We start from the raw sequence: 20,336 nt of genomic DNA, 5'->3' as shown, positions 1-20,336 counted from the left end.
TTTTGGTTCTTTAGAATCTTCCAATAATTTGCTTCAGCTTGGATACCATGAACTTCCATCAAAATACATTGGCTTTTGGCATACGCTTTCTTCATCTTGTATTTGGCGCGTAAACGTCCTACGGGGACTTCCCGTCCTCTATACAGGATTTCGAGACTTAATCAATTACCACGCAGCTGGATAGTCAGTCCTTGCTACGGGGGTACAGTCCATTCTAGGCTTGAACGCATGTCAATAATAAAGCAACATTCCCGTAAAAATGCACAGTTTTCAAAACAAGTTTGAAGTGTTGTGCGAATAGTGGAAAAGAATGCCAGAAGACGACACGAATAATGTTGCCTAATGAGATAAACAAGTGTTCAATACACAGGTGGCGACATCTGACGTAAAAACGCTACGTACACTACTAACTATTGACGCTAGCGCCATCTACCGGTATAATACAGAGTTTACCTTGCCAATCCGGCCTCGTTAATCCCGGCTTTTCGGTAGCCGTATGTACTCTTTTAGGCCGACGTAAACCCTCTATTGGGGATTGTTAGTTATGTTCAAGGCTTGTACTCTGACCTCTCTTCAACTGTCGAATCAAATTCGCGCCTTGTGTGAAGAATGAATCGGGCATAGTAAACAAAGAAAGCGACCAAAAAGGAATTTTACTATTCCACTTACTATTATAGTTCCTAAGTTAAGATTGACCAGCCGAGCGGTTATAACTGTGTGCTTAAATGCCTAAAAAATCAAATTAATCGAAAACAAAATTCATTCTTTGTTGCAGAACAAAAACACACATCTTTAACATCACATGCAATACAAAAAAACTCTTTTATCTCAACCATTGGAACCAATTTCATCGTCTAAAGCACATGCACATTGTGCCAGGGAAATCATACTTTCATGCTCCGCTCGGCTCTAGAGCTAGTAAAACAATTCTCTCCTTCCTTCACAACGATACCAACAAAAGCAAGGCAAAAAAAACGCACACGAAAACGATTGCACTTGCAAAACTTCCCATCCTGAAAAGCTGCAACCAGCGTACACACACACAATCAGAAACTAGAAAAAAACACCCAACGAAAAAAACTCCAACACTTCAAACTGCTCGGTTCGAGCGGCAAAACGCAACTGCGACCTGCGACCATGTGGTCCCGGGGAGGGGAATGGGTTTAAAAAAGTTGGTGTGCAGCAATGTTGCAACTTTACTGCTTTTTGTTGGTAGTTTTTTTGTGTGTGTTTTCACTTGCACTGACGATGATGATGGTTCGAAATTAATGTTTCACCATGAAGCGGAAGTAGGGAACTCCCTCGAACCTTCCATTCCCAACACATCCTGGAGGATTGGAAGTGCTTGTAAACTTTTTGCCAAACATTACATCAAACATGACGTGGGACGTTTCAGAAGGAGGGATTGGTGTTTTGGGGAGGTCAACAAGTAAAGGGAGCTGGGCGAAACTTGCAGCAAATCTGCGGTGTTCTAGTGGCAACTAGGCATCCACTAAAAAGCTGCAAGTGATAGCAATTCTTCACTGACTTTTGTTCAAAACAACAACACACGTGCTTCCGACAGATGTATCCGGAGGACGGAGTAGCCAACAGACAAAGGGAAATAGGCATTAAAAGAAGAAATAAATGTAAATAATCCTTTGCAGTGCAGTAAAAACTAGGCTTTTGTAGCTTACAACTGGATTAAGCCACTGGTTAAGAGGGATGTTTTATATTCAGCATCCCTTTGAGAGTCTGTTCTCTGGAAATTAAATATTAAAATCAGTAACACGGCCTAAAACCACAGCGACTCATCCCCTCCCAAAAGCCAACCCAACGACGATTACTTATTCAGTGACCGTTTAACCCGAACACCACAACAACAAGAACAACAGCAGCAACAGCCAAGCAAGTCACCACCGACGACCGACACGACAAGTAAATCCATACATTATAATAGTCCCCAAGGTCCAATTTTAACTAAACGTTTGTACTCACCCCGTTGGCGGAGTGCTCCGGGAAGAGAGATTCACCAGCTGGGCCCTCATCAGCAGCAGCAGCAGCAGCAACACAACGACACAACGGAAATGCTAATTAAGCTGCTCACTGTTTTGGAACTAAAAAACAGATAACACACCGTCTGGTTTCAGTTGGATCAGTAAGTTCTGGAACCACAGATTGGAAGCATTCTTTCAAGCAAATAATACATCAAGCGACGTCATATTCCTCAATCCCTTCTGCGGTGCTTGTGAGAGAGGTTGATGACTCTGTCTGGCCTACTGGGTGTGATTGTTTAGTGTGTTGTGATTTGTGTGTGGGGATAGCATGCCCACCGTCAAGATGCTAGCAACGGTTGTTAGGTGGTTCCTTTTGATGCCCTTACTAGTCCAACAGTGTGTCTCTTCGAACTCCTTCAATGGGACGCACAACAAGGTGGAGCTGGATGCAACTACCACGACGCCGGCCACCGTTTGGAGAAGGCCACCGATCGAGTACGAGCGGGATCTAGTGGTAAGTGTGGCTTTACTTCCACTCCAAGATTCTCCCCCTAAACCGCACTTATCCCGCCCCAAGATCGAACTCATCGAAGGAGCTGAATATCCGATCGAGAAGCACGTCCTCACCACCACCGATGGCTACATCCTGAAGCTACATCGCATTCCCGACCCGATGCAGTACCCAGCGAGCGGGGAACGGAGCACCGACCCAAAGCTGGCGGACGACCCCGATGGTTTGCTGCGCTTCGGTCCGGCGAAAACCTTCCGCGGCACGGTACTGCTCATGCCTGGGCTTTTCTCCACGGCGGCCGACTTTGTCGTTACTGGGCCGGAAAATGGGCTGGCGTTTGTGCTGGCCGATGCTGGCTACGATGTGTGGCTGGCGAATGTGCGCGGTTCCCGGTTTTCGCGCAAAAACATCAAGCTAAGCGTAGCCGATAGTGAGTTTTGGGATTTCAGGTGAGTTTTCAATGTAATGTTGGTTGTGGTGCTGGTGGGGTAAAAGCATATATCATTCAGATGGGGTGGGGGGAAAAGGTAATCGTTAAAGCGATTTGAAAACAGCGAGCAGTTAACTGTGCGGAAAATTTGGTGTCGACACTGATATTGACCGGAAGCAACCGAAACACCCGTTCGGGTGGAGTCGGTGGACACAACAAATCATCGTGTTTAATTGCTTTCTTTCCAAGCAATTGGCCACGCAAATGGGACGCAGGTTTTCGATTGCTGTCGATACGGTGGTGTTTATCAAGATTGTTTAGATTGTCGTTGGACGTGTTCTCGAACATGGGTGTGTAAATAAGTGTGGTGTGGTTGCATTAATTTATGGAGGTTTTTGGGGTAGTTTTTCACAACAAAAGGTGGTTTAGATGGCCTACCGTGAGCAACGGTAGGTATGGTTTATTCATTCTTATTGGAAACATTTAATCTTTTAGAGCGGATCCAGATCGGCACCGAGGTTTGTCGTAGATCAAAGCGAACATAACAGATATAAATTTTTTTTAAATGTATTTTTATTATCTTGTTGTTTTAGTTGTTTTCTAAGGATTTTTTGACGATTTTCAAAAATGTTCGCCTCATTGAGCGTTTTCTCAAAAATGTATGTAATTTGTTATTGAAAAAATGCTAACACAAATCCAATAAATAATGGGAACTCCTTCATTCGAATTCAAAATCATGTGCGAAACAAGGAATAGATTTGGTGGGCAAATCCAATACAATTTGGGAAAGCAATAAAGTAACTATGGAATTACAGGCTACAGGTAAAGGCTGAAATTGTTGAGGTAAAATACACTTTTTTTAATATTTTGTAGATCTGCATTAAGGTTGGATCAAACGTAGCTCCAATACTGCTTTAGTGCCCAAACTATCCTTAATTTTGAAACGATCTTGGCTTTCACATCCTTTGACAGATTGGAAAAAAATAGGTCTTACTATTTTAATAAACGTACTTCTTTAGTTCAACAATTAAGCTGTCGAAATTGAAAAATAGAAATTAGAACAATATTTTACAATTAATTGAATCTTGTTAGCAAGAAGGGATTAAGCGAAAAAGCGAACCCACCCACTCACAAGTAAATTTGCTTCGCAATCTTTCTCCGTTTTACGAATTCTACAACTAAAACTTCTCGCTCGACACTCCAGAAATGAATACATTCGTGTGAACGCTTAGAGCCTCCACTCGTGTCATTCCGTTACTGCTTGTTTAGGGAAGATGAATACTAAGAACACATCAAATTATTCAGCGTTACAAGGGTTTTTCAAAGGGTTTTCATAGTTTTGAGACACTTCTAAGGTTTACTTCTTCTTACACTTTCTTGCCTCTGAGCTTTAAGTAATAGGAATTTTACTCTTTAGCACTATTTTTGACAATCACATTAGATATTCCTATTGTATTTGTTCAAAAACGGTGTTAAAGAGTCAATTTCCCGGAAGAAAGAGTGAACCAAGAGTCCCAATATTATGAGAACCCCTGAAAACCCCTGTATAGTGTCTGATACATTATTTATTTCATATTTTTTAGAAGCTAATACATGCATTAATGTTCTACTATTGACTCATTTTTCTAGTCATTTTTTTTCGCAGTTGTCGAACTTACCGGGTCACTGTTACAATTTCTTTACTGTTAAAACGTGCATACTGCAATTTCCCTAATCCTCGACAGTCAGGAAGTTGTCAAGAATTTCGATGCAAATTAGCACATTTCATGAGTGGTTTAATGAAATAGACAGATTCAGTTTTAAAAACTTTCGTTGTTCATTTCCATTGTATCGTTTCGGACATTATTAGGCCGTCTTTCTGAACTTACATATTTTCTTTTGCTTAGGAGATAATTTATTAAATCAGAAATTGAATTCTTCAAGCACTTTCTTAAATTTCCTGGAAAAAAGTGCACTAATGATTAGGTTGAAGCCTTAAATTCCTCCTATTTCTTAAGTAATTCCATGGTTTAACCGATCTTAGGTATGAAAATCGATAGTTAGCTAGAAAGTAGCACAGTTGATTATGGTTCGGATTTTTGTAAAAAAAAAAGTAAGAAAATTGGGGTAAGGGACTCTGCATGAAACATAACCAGTGATGCTGACTATACGCTATTTACGGGACCTTCCGCAAGTATTCTGTGGCCAGTTTGATTCAGAAATCCAAAACTGCAAATAACTTTCTTTCATTTGCAAAGCGACAGCTTAACATTTCTATCGGTGTAACAAATCCCAACCAAACTGTTTCTAAAGTGCCCTCCCCAAAACCTGCCTTGAATTAATGTGGCCCATAATTTACCAGCCCAAATTTTGCATTTCGTTCCCAAACCGAGCTATGAATATATCATTACGATAACTACAATAAGCTCCTACTAATCCCAGGGAAAGCGTTAAACATTTCTACCGCCTTCAGATGACTGTTTACGATAGCCATTCGATAAAATTCAGACGGCCCCACCATAATCGCCACCCCGAAACACACCAAGCACAGCGCGCTTGGGAGTGTAATGTAATGTAGCTCGGAATTAAAAACGGAATCCAACGGGGGGACACATTCCGACACAACCACGCTTGTACCAAAACACATTTCCCCCCGCACACGATAAAGCAGCGCTTCGTTTAAATTGGCGCCAGACAGGCGACATCGACGCGATAAAGATGTCGCCCTCCCGTCGACTCTAAAAACGACGCAACACGAAAGTCTCGTCTGCTGCCCCAAAAACCTGAAAAGCAGAGGCGGAGGATTATTGGTGGACATTTTTGCAACGTGTCGGCGGGGGCCATATTTCATACGCGCTGCTAGATAAATAGCGTTTTATATCCGCCACAAAGGATGGGATTTGGTTTCCTTTTTGTCCTGGTTTGGGCTACTATAATTTATTCTGAAGAAATTCTACAATTCTGTGGAATTATCGGTGAAGAGATTTTAAAGGTGATTAAGAACTCGGACATCTAAAGAAAGTTTGGGGTTTTAAACATCAATTTTCGAATGATAGAAAAAAGTTAGTGTAGAGTGTCTTAAAATAATGCCTTTGTCTCTCTCTCTCAATTTCACCCCTTGGAAGCTTCCACGAGATCGGCACGATCGATCTGCCCGCCATCATCGACTACATCCTGCGGGAAACGAACGCACCGAAGCTCTACTACGTCGGCCACAACCAGGGCATGACGAATCTGTTCGCGTTGCTCTCCGCCAAACCGCGCTACAACCGCAAGATCCATCACGCCATCGGTCTGGCCACGTTCGGTTACCTTGGCACCACGGACAACCGCGTCGTACGGCGGGCGGCCGAACTGACGGACAAGCTGTACTCCACCCTGAAGGCGCTCAACATCCACGAGCTAAAGCCGACGCCCGACATTGTGCGGCTGATGAGTGGGATCGTGTGCTCGAGCGACATGAACGAGCTGTGCGTGGAAATGTTGCGCGGTTTCTTCGGCTCGACGGTGGACCGATCGCGCAATCTGTTGCCGACCATGGTGGACGATCTGCTGACGAGTGTGTCAACGCGTCAGCTTATCCACATCGGGCAGCTTATGCAAACGAGTAAAGCGGGAAGTGTTGTGGGGTAGTAGAGAGCTCACATTAATGATGAGTCTTTCCTTCTATCTTTTAGAGAAATTCCAACAGTTTGACTATCGCAACTACATGCTCAACACGCAAAAGTACGGCCAAGCGAAGCCACCGGAGTACAATCTGTCGCGTGTGTTGCTTCCCGTTTCGCTGTTTCACGGCACGAAGGATTTCATCACCTCCGCAAAGGTTTACCGTTAAATGGGAGGGAAAAAGCAGCTTCCTTGCCATTCTAATACACCTTTTTTCCCTCCAACAGGATGCGCTGCGGTTGAAGGACGAGCTGCGAAATGTGAAAAACTTTCTCGAAATACCCGACCTCAACCACATCGGTTTTGTGTACTCGGATCGTCTTTACGCGCGCGTCAACAGGAAGATCATAGAAATCTTTAATCAACACTCGAAAGCTTAAGAGCAATCTACCAGAGGAACCAAAGCTTTGTCATCGTTTTGCACCAACACACGTGCTTGTGTTACAGTTAATATAATTCTTTATTGTGGCTTTTACAACTCTCCCCTTTTGTTCTCTTTCTCTCCCTCTTCCTCTCTTCCTCTCTCTCTCTTTCTAAAATACGCGCAAAACGGGGCAAAAACGGATTTGTAAGGCAACACACAATCGAGCGCCGCTCGGGGTATCGCTTTAACTGAAAAATTATAATTAACGACCCTAACGATCCACACGCTCTCGTGCTTTGTTTGTTTGAGCAATCGTGCGGGGGAGCGGGAGAGTGGGCACAATAAAGAAAGAAAGAAAAAAACCCTCGGAAAAAGGGGGAAGATAAAGAAAGATTAAACCGTCTCACTAAAATAAAAAACTAATGCATTCGAAGGTTTGCCACTCAGGTCGGCGAAGAGATGCCCGCGCGCATTACGCAAACACGATGCCAAACGCACGCGCATCTGCGCCTATCTGCCTGCCTACTGCGATTACTGCGTGCAATAAATTAAAAAGGCATCTGCGCGCGCTCTCCCATTCTCTCTTCTGTGGCGCTCATCTTCTTTAAGGTATCGGGTTTCGATATATTGGGCGAACGTTAAGGTCAATACTAACTGCTACAATAAATTGCGGTATTAAATTAATTAAATTAAATCCAAAACTAACAGAACGAACGAACAAACGGAAGGAAGAGACGCGCTTGCGCGGGACACAGACGTACGTCGTGCTGCTCTCCTCTCTTTCCGCACAAACACACACACACGCAAAGCTGCTGCTGTTACGCACGTTTGATCTTGCCCTTTGTGTCATTCGGGTCGGGTCGGTGTAGGGGGTGGGTGGGGCGCATAACGAGAGGTCAAACGGGATGAAAAAAAAGAAAATACAAAAACAACAACAAAAAACCAACCCCCACCCCTCCGCCGTATATAAAGCTAATCCTGCTCGTTTTCTTCTTTTTTTAAAGTGTTTTGCTTCTTTCCTTTCTTTTGCAATTGTAGTTGTGTGTGTGTGTGTTTGTGTCTGTGCTTTTCTTCCTTTCCGTTTTTCATTGTCTAATTTCACTTTCTTTTGTTTGTTTCTTTAATGTCTCTTCTTTTGGAATCATTTTTTTTGTTGCTGTTGTATATTAAAGTGTTTTGGTATGATCACCTCATTCAATGACGTTTCGTTTTCCTTGTGTTTGTGTTTCGTTTGCTTGTTTGTGTCTCTCTTTCTTTTTTTTCTCTACGTGACGATGTCTCTTTCTTTTTTTTTTTTGAATGTGTGCTTTGACAATTTGTTTTCTCTTACTTTCTCACATGTTTAATGTATGTTTTGTGTTCCTTCCTTCTTCTTTCCCTTTACACTTTAAAGTTTATGCTTTGCTTTGTTTCGTCTTACTTGCTAGTTTTTTTGTTTTTTTACTTCTTGTTTAGCTTTATCTTGCCACTTAAACACATGTCTCTCTGTTTTTTTCATTATTTTAGTTGCTTTTGTTATCTAAAATACAATTTTGCCTGTTAATGGATCATTGTTTTCATACTTTAATGTTCGATTTTTGCAAAGGTGTTTGCTTCTTCTTCACTTCCTCTTTCCTCTCCGTTTTTCTTCTTCTTTTTGACTACCTTAATATGTTATAAATCCCTTGTATAAGTTGAATATAGTTATTTGTTTCTTTTCACTTGTCTTGCGGTTCTTTTTCCACTTTCTTTGTTTTGTTTGTTTTTTTTTCTTTTAAAAGAAAACATGTCGCGTACGTTTTTTTTTTTGTGTGTTTGGTCACTGTGTTGTGTGTTGGTTGCATTGCGTGTTATGTGCTATCATCACTCACCGTTACGTACTCTTTTTCATTCATTTTAGCCCAATTGTTAAACAAAACGCTGCTTTTCACATTCAAATTTGCTAAAAAGTTGTTTCCACTCTTTTGTTCTGTGTGGGGGTGTGTTTGTGTGCTTTTCTTCTTTTTGGTCATTCACTCTCACTCTTTATTCTTTTTGTTTTCGCTTATGTTTTGTGATTTGGATCATTAGACAGAGAGATTAGAATTGACCATCGGTCGGTTAAAGTTTATGATTCAAAATGAAGGGGAGATTTTAAACTTCTCGTGCCTTCCATCATGAAGATGAAATGTTACGGGACTGCTCATGTGCTGGCCGCACGTTTTGTGCTCAAGCGCAGTTCGAAATTACAGCTAAAAACATATTTAGCAACTCGTCCCTGTGTCAGCCCTTGCAAAAGGCCTTGCAAAATCAAAATCTCCTAACCGCTTGTGGTGTATTTGTCAGTGTTTTATTGGGTTTGTTTTTTTGTTGGAGAAACCTTTCTCAGTTGCGGTAGAGTTTTTTTTCGTCTGTTTGCTTTATAAATTAGAAACAAACAAAACGGAAAACACAGTTCTAATCTATTGATGGAGTCCTTCTAACCGTTCGATATCACCCCTCTCTCTCTCTCCCTGCAATACGCGAACGATATGATGATGGGGGTAATGTTTCAAGCCATGTAATGTCCTCTCGTCTCTCGTGAAGTGTGCGTCCAAAACACACGTCCGCCGCCGCGAGCGATCGCGTTTTGAGAAAAATTAGCAATTTGGTGACCGCCATTTAAGATTTAATCATTTACAATTAATGTATGTATAATATACCTTTTTTTCATATTATTTGTTACGATCCTTACAATCTAATTCCCGGTCTGAAGTTTCAGCTTACTGGTGGCACATGGACCGCCGTACTAATATATGTATATGTATGTGTCTCGCTTGTGTGTTTTTTTGTTTGTTTGTTATAACTCTATGTTTCGACGAATGCGTGCTGCTGCTGCTGCTTTTATCGAGATGCTGCTGACCTAAATACTTCCGTCTAGTCATTTTGCCCGCACGCAATTCATCTGATGATCATGCTTCTTATTGCGATATTCACGCGATGTCCAACTCTACTTCACATTAGAATCATTCCTCTCTTGCTTATACGCGAAATGGGTGATGCTGCTATGAATCAGTAACTGAATTTTACCCACGAACTGCTGTGTGTGTGCGTGAACTGGTTTGGTTGGTGGCTTTGCGTTGGTGTGTTAAATAAAAAAAAGGAAGCCCCAGTCCACACAGTTCGGTACCGAAACAAACACTCCACAATTTTAAAATCCATCATGCTCATTATCTGTTTTGTTTTCCATTCACGCTACTAGACTCTTTCTCCTTGTTTGTCAACATTAAATCCTACCCCACTTTAGAGATGCTTTCCGAGTGAAGCGAGCAAAATATATAAGTGTACGTACATATAGAGCTAATATATAAAGACCGCACACTAGCACGGACTGATGTTGCCTGCTGCTAATGTGTATGAAGGAAGGGAGCTACAAATGTATGTTTAAACACGCTAGTGCGCAGGAGGTTCGAGCGAGCGAGTAAAGCTTACTTCCCATTTTTTGCCAGGTTAGTTCCCATCCTCATCATCATACGTTTACTGAAACCTTCGTGCGAATCGACAATACAATCTGATGCTACTACTGCACAGGCAAAACTAAACAAATGCGTAATGGGGGGCGGGTGTGGCTTTTAAAAGGGCACTGGCGCCTGGGTATTGGATCCGATCTGATTATTGTTGCGTGGTTGTTTTCTTAGTGAGCATTCTATCCGCTCTGGGTGGGTTGTTCATTCGGGCTCAATGGTAAGATTCGGTTGTTTTTGGGAAAGGGGCGAAGTGAGGGGGTTTTGTGTATCGTTCGCGTGCTGCAAGCGCTTTGCACCTCTTATAAGTATCATACGATTAAGTGTAGCAGCCGAATTTGCAAACTACAGCTGCGCACCATCCTCCACACATACACACACCATCACATACATGCATACGGAACAGAACACATCTTGAACCTGGCTCGCTGCTGTCCCTAACAAACCCTAAATTGTGTAGCTGTCGCCGTTCCTTTGTCCGTTCTTTTCTTACTCCCGCCCGTGACATACATACAGTTTTGACACATTTTGCATTGATAAAAGCCTCCATACATTGAGAGGGGTTTGATTGGATTTGACTACAAATTCATCTACATAACCACGTTTTGTGTGGGGGGCTCTCTATAGCTTAGTGTTGTGTTGATCAGAGTTTGTAAAAAGAATTGTGTTTACATTGTGTTAAATATTTTACACCTTTCCGGTAGTGCTACCCCTCCCCCACGAAACCACTGCGGGGGGTCTGATGAAGCATTATTCATGTTTTTTTTTCATGCTGAGTTCCCTCTTATCGTCTTACGTCTTAAGAATCTATGATTTGACCATTCGTTAGTGACCGTACCGAAGAGCTTTAGTTTTTTTCCGCTTAAGTTTGGATGATGATGTTTCGTTGGCGCATTCAAAGGGGGGGGGTCCCCTTTCCCCCCTGCATATTCGATGCTCTTTCCCGCGGCAGACGAGATTTTGTTTTCCTTACACTTATTTACAACAAGTTGAAGAATTGATTGTGTTTGGGTGTATTGAGTGTTATTAAACTGTCTGTCTAAATCCCGGCACTCGTGTTGAGGTGCATGTTTCGCATGAGACAACAACCAAAAACCACACCACACAACACATCGAGAGCTTTTGCTCGCTACGCTTTAGATCAAATCTATTCAAAATGGCGCTTAGTAAGCACACGAAACGAGCAAACCTTTTTGACTATTTTTACAGCGCTGGCGTGTGTGTGTGCTGAGAGCGGAGGAAGCTTACTGGTAAGTAGTAGTAGTAGTAGTAGTAGTACTGAGAGCTTGTGCTAGTGTATAAAAGCGCGTGTATCTACTAATAACTCTAGAGGCGAAATGATTCATCAACCCCTTGGGCTGGGCTCATGGAGGCGGTGGTAGAGACTGTTCTGTTCCAAACGCCGAAGGGGCGGGAGATCTCGTAGAGGAAACTTAAACCACCAGCAGCGTGTTATTGCCGAACGGATGGCGTTGTAGTTGCAAATTGGTTTGCATTTGAGCAGTGGGAAATTATCATTTAATGAATTATACATGGAAAGCTTGCTTCTCTTCCACATATACTGCTAACAAAAGAAAGAAAGAAACCTTATTCACCTACATCTCCTCCATCTCTCTTTCTGTACTCATTCTACACTAATGCTGTCATAATATATTGGATATTTGCTTCCAGTAAATTTAACCAATAGTAAAAAAAGCAGCTTATTTGACGAACTCAAAACTTAACTCGTTTTGATCCCTCCACCCGAGCATTTCGGGGGTTCAGAGCCGCCGAAGCCGCACAACGAGCAAATTCATAATTGGTAGCCGTGTGACAGTCGATGTTAAGACGTAAAAAAAATCCCTTGTATTTTCACAATTGTACTAAACTATTATCGACTAAATACAACGTGTTTCACATCATTTGTCTCACTGATGATGGTGGTCGCCTTCCCCCACCGCGCGTTCTTGCGGTGTTGAACGTGATTGGGGCACTGATTGTACCGTAAAGTGTATGTGTGTGTGTTTTTGTGTATCAACAAGAGTCTATTGATAGTGTGTTGTTTGTATTGGTTGTTGCACGATGTCAAAGAAAAGGAAACGTAAAAACGTAAAGCTCACTGCAAACCCAACTGAATCTGGGGTTTGTTTCCTACGTACATAAACACACGCAAACACCAACAACATCATCATCAGCATCTGCTACTGGTAAGAGCTCGTAAGGAAGCGAATCGTGTTACAAACTAAAGGTTTGCATATACGCTATGAAATAATATAAGGACACGTTAAACATTTAAAAACACACGATAACATGCAACGATCTGTTGCAAAAGACGAGACTGTTCTCTCTACTCTACTACACCTCTCTTGCGCTTTGCTAGAACACACTTATCTCGCTGGGTAGTGGTGATGCAATGAGGTGATAACTGCACGATTGCACAATCCGTTACCCTACACTCCCCCCTACACATTACAGTATCTCGTGCGATTGCTTCCGCTCAATATTGGTACTGCAGAGCATTGCAAACTACGCGCCCGCATGGTGTTCGGGGGGGTTTTGCGCATAAAAGCTTGCCAACATCATCCGAAATCATCATCCGGGGTACAAAATTAAAGCATCAGTGGGTTTTGCATTACACCTGACAAACGGGTGAGAGATCTCGATAGCATAGTGATTGATTGAATTTGATTTACGATTAAAACCGCTTCGGTTGCTGCTGTTGCTGCCGATGTTGATTGTTGATGATGCTGCTGCTGGATCATCACCACCAACAGAGCAAGCTGGCGCCGTTCGATTCGGTACTCCTTTTTTGTTTTTTTTTTAGTGACTTCTGGATGCATATCCTCCTTCCTCTTCTTCTCCTCTGCACACTGCAGCAGCAGCTCGGACGGCGACGACGGCCAAACTGAAACTGCGTGTGTACGTGTGCGTGTGTCGTCCGATGAAGCCTTTGCCCAGCATTTAGGCAAAGTACATAACCTTTTTGGTGTCGGCGTGCACGGTAATGGCGCGGGCCATCGCGCCCGGCGTTCTGTCCTCGGAGCAACCGCTCTGGTGCGATCCTTCGCCCGAATCGTGCTCCTTCTCGACCAAGTGGTACCTGTGGGCAGAATTTAATGGATTAACAAACCGGTCCATCCAAAGCGAAGTAGTTAAATCTAGATTAGTGGTGGGAGCTCGAAATCGGATTCCGATTCCCAGTTCAGAATCAATTCCGGAGCCGATTCCGATGCTGTAACCGATTCTGATTCTGGAGCCGATTCAGGAGCCGATTTGGGAGTTGGCTCCGGAGCCGATTCCAAATTCATCTCCAGGATTAGAATCTGCTCTGGAATCAAAATCGGTCCCAGATACGGAATCGGCCTGGAAATCACAGTTTGCTCCGGTAACGGACTTAGGATGAACTCCATCAAAGGAATTAGCTCCGGAATGAGAATTAATTGTTGAATTGAAATAAGAAGTTTTAGAAGCGAAAGCTGTCCGGGAATCTCCATGAGAATGGATCGTTTACAAATATTTTTTTGCGGTTATCAATACTTAACATCATTGGACCCAAATGCCTATTCTTATGGAGATGCCGAAACCGACTCCGTTTCGAAGCTAATTCTGATTTTGGAGTCAATTCCGATAGCAGAAAAGATTCTGATTCCGAATCCGATTCCGGAACCGATTCTGATTCCGAATCCGATTCCGGAACCGATTCCGATTCCGAATCCGATTCCGGAACCGATTCCGAATCCGATTCCGGCACCGATTCCGGAACCAATTCCGGAGCCGATTCCGTAAACAAATCCAGAGCCGATTCCAGAAAACTTCGGAGCTAGCCGGAATCGAATCTGACGAAATCTTCATTTTTCCAATCACTAATCTAGACACTGGTGTGTGTGTGTGGCGTCTTACCTCGCCCTAAATGCGACCAAATGTGCGTAGTAGGCAGGAGCTGGAATGGAAACGGATCGGGTACACCGGACGTACGTGTGGCACAGCTGATACGTTAGGCACTGCAGCTCGTCCGACTCGAAGTGATTGTCGTCCCAGAGCACGTGGTAGTGGGACGGGCGACTCGTACCCTGCAGCGATGCATACAAAAATTGCAACATAAATCATACTTATCTGCACGTAAACGACAAAACATTCAAAGCAACACCTACCTGAATGCCCTGGTGGCTGCACAGGTAGAAGTCAAACTCGGTCGGATGCGTAATGCCCACGTCCACGGTCGTGCCGGCTGGAATGTTGCCCGATTTGCCGCTCTGCTCCTTCTTGTCCGCGCAGAACAGCCGCGTGTGGTGCCGCTTCTGCACCACGATGAACGTGATGCCCGGCTTGTAGTCGGCCTCCAGCTTGATGCACGCCTCGCGGATCGCCGTCAGCTCGTGCTGCAGCACGTGCGGGAACTGGCCCTCGGACACACCGTCCCGGTAGAGGATGATGCGGTGCGGCTTGAACCCGCCGGTCGATTTGTAGAACATGATCAGCAGCTCGCGCACCATGCTGCTCAGCTCCTGGATGATCTCCTGCCGGTGCTGCTGGACGCGCACCGTCGCCGCGTACCGGGACGGATGCGCATCCATCGAGCCGACGACGGCCGCAATCGACGGTTTCTTGTTGTCGCCGGCCGGCGGGTGCGTCACGTCAGCGCCGAGGAAGATGACCGGCTCGTCGAATACCTGTATTTAGGGGTGGTGATGTAAAGGAGAAAAGTATAAAAACGTTTCTTTACACAGTTTCCCGACGGGTTAGAATTACGCACCTTTGGTCTGATCGATGGCACCAGAATCGAGTTGATTCCACCAAGCTTCACGTTGATCTTCAGGCAGAGATTGGACAGCGTTTGGGGCGACGTTTTGTTCACGTTCTTCGCCTGCACACACTGCGTCGCCATGCCGAGCACCGTGTCGCCGACGCGCTTTACTTCCGCTGTAACACACAAAATAATACGCAAAATTGCATTAAGAAACAATGAAACGCTCCTTTTACTCCTGCTCACAACCTACCGTAGACGGGCGTTTTGCCGGGCAGCACCACCACGACGAGCTGCAGGTGGCTGAACGTGCTCTTCAGATATCTAAACATCGGCTCCACCTGGTCCGGCCCGGTCGCGTACTTGCAGAAGCACGGCTGCCCGATGATCGGCATGCCCGCGTCGTTCGAAATCTTCTGCAGCTGCTGGGTAAAGTTGCGCAGCGCGTCCTCCCGCACGGTGCGCTGGGGCGCGAAGCAGGCGATCGCCCACACGCGTATCTCGACGCCGGTAAAAAATTGTTTGCCTCGCATATCCCAAACCCCTTGGTTTGGTAATGCTAAGCTCACCTTGTTCTGTGGACCGGAGAGTAACTTTTTCACTTATTTTAATATGCCTATTACGGGGTGCGGGCCAGGGCCGAATGGCCACTGTCGAGGCGCGCGCGATCAGGGCCAGTGTTTGGTTGTGCGTGCGTGTGTGTATGTGTGTATGCTAACTGTTTCGTTATGCGGGCTCGGTGCGCTTGCTTGCTTCGACCTGGGAAAACCGTCCGGGGTAGAGGAATCGGTTCCACCAATCGTAGCAAACGGCAAACACTGCTGCCCATCCACCCATCAACACGACGACACAAAACACGTGTCCTCGGCGTTCGCTCGATCTTGGAGAGGGGGCATTGCGTGCCACACCACTCATGGATAACTTACTTGTCCGCTCATGCTGGAAACACGCCCACCGTACTGTAGCTTCGGCGGGGGCAGCACACGGCCCCGCACCTCCATCATGTTGTTCGAGATGGTCAGACCGAACTCCTGCACGTACGCGTCGTTGTTGAAATCGGCTCGCCGCACCAGATTGTTGATTTCTCGCTCCCTGTAATGCAAAGGAATACAAAAGAATGAGCAAGTGAGATCCCTTAACCGGCACGCACGTGACGGACGGAGCAAAGCCCACCACTTCCACTTACCGATCGGGTGCCGAACGGGCAGTCGCTTTGATCATGGTCGATGTTTGCATGTCGGTCAGCTTCTTGATGCAGCGCTGGCCGGCCACGATGTTGCACACCTCCAGCGGCAGGTAGGTGTGTTTGTGCTCCTGGCCCACCTGCAGGCAGGGCAGGTGCGGATAGCGCAGCTTCATCTTGTACTTGTCGAGGAAGTATTTCGCCACCGTACACTCGACCGTTTGGCCGTTCTCTAGCTGCAACGGGAAGCTGTGCGAAAAACGGGAAGAGTGTGATAAAATTTGTGCATTTTTTGCACATTCTATTTATAGCTCTATTTGTTCTTTTTCTTATAGGTATATCCAAGCATGGGCATTGGACCGGTCTGGTGATACAGTCGTCAACTCGTACGACTTAGCAACATGCCCGTCATGGGTTCAAGCCCCGAATGGAAAGTGCCCCCATACATATAGGACTGAGTATCCTGCTATGGTAATGATTAAATCACTCAAAGCGCCGAGCTCTCCAGTAGTGCTTACAAGCAAAGGCCTTGTGACCGACAACGGTTTATTGAGCCCAAAGAAGAAGAAGAAAAGATATCCAAGCATATAGTTGGCAAGAGTAAACGAGTAGTTGCAAGGATTTAAATCGTTTACAGTTTAATTTAATTAATAGTTTTTAGGACTCTTTAGAGATTTAATTCACACGCTCATCGGAATCTGTATGGAATCACTACTCACTTGCTTTATAATTCAATTCATTTTGAAGGAGTCTTTGTATCATTTTAGGCATAGTTATCCAGAGTTATAAATCCCATTTTCAATCTTTTACCTATTCCTAATTGTTTGTTCCAGTTCCAAATCTGTACATGGAAACTGAGATAATGTGATAGTTCTTAAAAAACTGAGATATGAGATAGCTTTTGCTTAATCTTAGTAATCTTACCAAGATTGATTTTTCTAGTTGTTGAGATTTGAAGTTTCTGTTGATGATCAATACTCCTTTAACATAAGCTATTTTCACTGTATGCATCTTAGTTTCTTTTCTATTAGGTTAGAAGTCTTTATTATTTGACCCCGACTAAATATATAACAAACTCTTTTCGGTAAATTTCTTCAGTGTAGAAGAGTGGCTATAGGGATTGGAATCGGTAACTCATTCTTTTGAGCTGCACCGACTAACGACTCATTCCAGTCTGACACGAATCAAAACCTAACTCTCTTCACTTCACTGTTCGTGACTCTAGCGCGAGCAACCCGCCATTATGGGTGTTTGGATTTGAATTTATCATACATTTTGTTTAGGAGAATTTGCTGCTTGGGTCATATTTTGACAGCTCAATGAGGGATACAGTTCCGATCCGCACGGAATGATCGATTCCGCTGTGACGCTCATCACTACCATTTTTTTGTAAGGAGAAGAAAGACGCTTCGTGAACTCGAGAAAAGTACTCGACGTACTTGTGCGCAACACTTAAAACACCACGGATTTGTTCAGCCATATTTTCATTAACTTCACTAAAACTTTAAACACTAAAACACAACGTAGGACTAAAATAAAACTAGCAAACGTAATCAAACCCGTATAAACAATGGGATTATATTCCCTGAATCGTTGTTGAGTGTTTTGGTGAATAATGGTCATAATCATGAAGTGAATCATATAAAATATAAAAGGGAACAGGGAAATTATTGAGATTAACTTTAAGTCCTGAGTGTATCCCACATTTACTTTCAGAATTCTAAATCCTACACTCATCTCTTAGTGTTGGGTTTCATGAATCTTTCGTTGAGATTCACTTATATGAATCTTCTGCGATGAGTGATTTGAATCTCAAATCGAAACTCCAAAGATTCATAAAATTCCGAAAATTCATGAATCTCTAAAGTTTCATGCATCTCCAATGTGTCATGAATCTCGAAAGATTCATGTATCTTAGAAGTGTTATGGATCCCTAGAGATTCGTGAATCTTTCGAGATATATGAATCTTTTCAGATTCAGATTCAGGAGATAGGATTTTTCGAGATTCGTGAATCTTTCCAACCGAGAATCAGATTCAATCAATCATTTCAAAGATTCATTGAGATTCTTTCATCTGAATCAAATTTGCCCAACATCTCTATTCCCAAGTTGTTTTAGCTCCATAATCCCGTATGCCAGTAATCCCTGTACTCAGTTTTGATGAATATCCGTCCCATTTATAATCATCCATTACCGATTTCCTTTCTTTTTGTCCCTGTCCTATTCGTTGCCTTGCTTCCAATTTGAGCTATGGAACTGCTAATTGTGCACTCTAGTACCTTTAAACCACTCACAGATTACACATCCTAAAACGTATAGCAAATGAAACATCTCCCACTTTATGCCCGTTCAAACTTACGATTGCATTTGTGCGGGTCGTCGCGTCACATTGCAGACGCGATACTTGCGCCGCATCGTACCGCAGTGGGTGATTTCGATCTTGAGCCCCTTGATTTCCTTGGTGAACTTGACGCGCTGCGAATCGGTCAGCGGTTTGCGCTGCTCGTTGATGTCTCTGATGTCCAGCACCTCGCACATGAACTCAATCACCGGCTGCGCCTTGTAGAACGCGGTAGCCGATACTGCAAAGCGAAGAATAAAAGTAGTTATTTGTTTTCCACTTCGTCAGCAGAAAAGCCGTTCCTTACCGTCAATATTAAGCATCATCTTCCACTGTGAGGGTCTGACACTCTGGTGGAAACCGAACCACACCTCACGACCACCGCCCAGAGGATGATAGTACCTGCAAAAAAAGACGTTACAGAGACAGAGATGGTTACATCGGTCAGAAAGAAACCACTCGCGACGCCTTTCCACTTACCCATCCGGCGAGCTGAAGAAGCTGCGTCCAACCGGTGTGTAGGTCATGCTGGGCAGATGGCGCATCACCACATCCAGCGCCAGTATCGCATCGTACGGTATCTGGCGGGTGCGGCCCTCGAGCGCCTCCTCCAGGTTGAACAGGGACACCTGCGCGACCCACTTGATCGTGACGCGGAACACCCGATCCTTGCCCTCGCCCGGCAGCGTTACCTCCAGCTCGACGCGATCGTTCCCGATCGGGAGCAGATCGCGCGTGTACAGATTGTTGCGCCCATCGAACACGGGCTTCAGCGCGCCGAACATCTTGCTGTACGCGTGTACCATCGTTTCGATGATTTCGCGATTCACCTTGCGCGGGCACTTGTCCGGCTGGATGTTAATGTCGTAGTGGTGCACGAACCCGCGCGGCATCGTGATCTGGAAGTGGTTGGCCCGCAGCACGATCGGGCGGCCCTCCCGGCCCAGGTTGGGCCGGCGCGGGCATGTGAAGACCGGTAGATCCGGCGGTGCCGGCGGTGTGGCCGGCACGACACCGAGTGCCTGCGCACCCTGCGTACCCGTCGTCGTCGCCACCGTGGTCGGGTTGACCGTCGCCCCAGCTGGAGGTGCTGCAGGAACGTCGAATCCAATCCAGTCGCAGGGTTTGTCAGGGGGTTTAAAAGGGGAATTTAAATTTTACACAAAATTCCACAACCGATCCAAGTCGATCGTTGAACATTGTATAAATAGATTTGAATTTCAGCATGATTTTAATCGGATCGAAACACAAACCAAAGATTGTAAACAGTTGATAGTTGTGTTGTTGTTCGATGAGGGGAATGAAAAGAAGGGAAAAATAAACGAGAAAATAGGCATTAACATGAGTGCTGCAGAGGGTGAGCATACGAAAATGATGTTGTTTTGTCCCTGCAGAGAACAAGCGAAGAGTATCAGACTCCACACCTGCTTGGTACATCATTGCACACACACACGCACACACACATTTCGTGTGCAAAACCGACGTGGACCATGTGGTGGGCAAACAAAAACGTGGGAGCGAAAGTGCTGCGCTCCCATTCTTAATTGCTGTCGGGACACCTACAGTGAAACACGCTACCCTACGCAGAGCTACAAAACGAACCCTATTACAGAGCCCTAGCATTGTCATTATAACCTGAAACTATTTACACAGAGAGAACACATTAATACACATTCTGGCTGTGTTACTAAATACGCTTTT

The 20,336-nt window shown here is 44.6% G+C and overlaps 2 protein-coding genes across 10 annotated transcripts in view; one reads left to right on the top strand and one right to left on the bottom strand.

Moving 5' to 3' along the window:
* The first annotated feature begins 2,003 nt into the window (after positions 1-2,003).
* LOC120903742 (lipase 3-like) lies at positions 2,004-7,276 on the top strand. The gene is made up of 5 exons (XM_040313346.1): positions 2,004-2,490; positions 2,554-2,936; positions 6,022-6,503; positions 6,574-6,719; positions 6,790-7,276. The coding sequence occupies exons 1-5, from the start codon at positions 2,305-2,307 to the stop codon at positions 6,940-6,942; spliced, it is 1,350 nt and encodes a 449-aa protein (XP_040169280.1). The 5' UTR covers positions 2,004-2,304; the 3' UTR covers positions 6,943-7,276.
* A 919-nt stretch (positions 7,277-8,195) lies between these two features.
* LOC120903739 (protein argonaute-2) overlaps positions 8,196-20,336 on the bottom strand; it is a 38,290-nt gene continuing 26,149 nt past the window's right edge. For 7 of the 9 annotated variants that reach the window (XM_040313337.1, XM_040313338.1, XM_040313339.1 and 4 more), the window contains 10 exons: positions 19,116-19,725; positions 18,943-19,037; positions 18,654-18,876; positions 16,297-16,542; positions 16,037-16,202; positions 15,364-15,703; positions 15,120-15,286; positions 14,518-15,036; positions 14,267-14,436; positions 8,196-13,466 (listed from right to left, as the gene is read on the bottom strand). In XM_040313337.1, coding sequence (XP_040169271.1) covers positions 13,328-13,466; positions 14,267-14,436; positions 14,518-15,036; positions 15,120-15,286; positions 15,364-15,703; positions 16,037-16,202; positions 16,297-16,542; positions 18,654-18,876; positions 18,943-19,037; positions 19,116-19,725 — 2,675 coding nt within the window. In that variant the 3' untranslated portion in view covers positions 8,196-13,327. Of the gene's footprint in view, positions 13,467-14,262; positions 14,437-14,517; positions 15,037-15,119; positions 15,287-15,363; positions 15,704-16,036; positions 16,203-16,296; positions 16,543-18,653; positions 18,877-18,942; positions 19,038-19,115; positions 19,726-20,336 lie in introns of those variants that run through there. The other 2 variants (XM_040313341.1, XM_040313344.1) reach the window with 2 other exon arrangements.

The sequence above is a fragment of the Anopheles arabiensis genome, chromosome 3 (genome assembly GCF_016920715.1).
Source record: "Anopheles arabiensis isolate DONGOLA chromosome 3, AaraD3, whole genome shotgun sequence".
NCBI classification, from domain to species: domain Eukaryota; kingdom Metazoa; phylum Arthropoda; class Insecta; order Diptera; family Culicidae; genus Anopheles; species Anopheles arabiensis.
The sequence above is the reverse complement of the archived record's forward strand: the minus strand, read 5'-3'. Positions and strand labels throughout refer to the sequence as shown.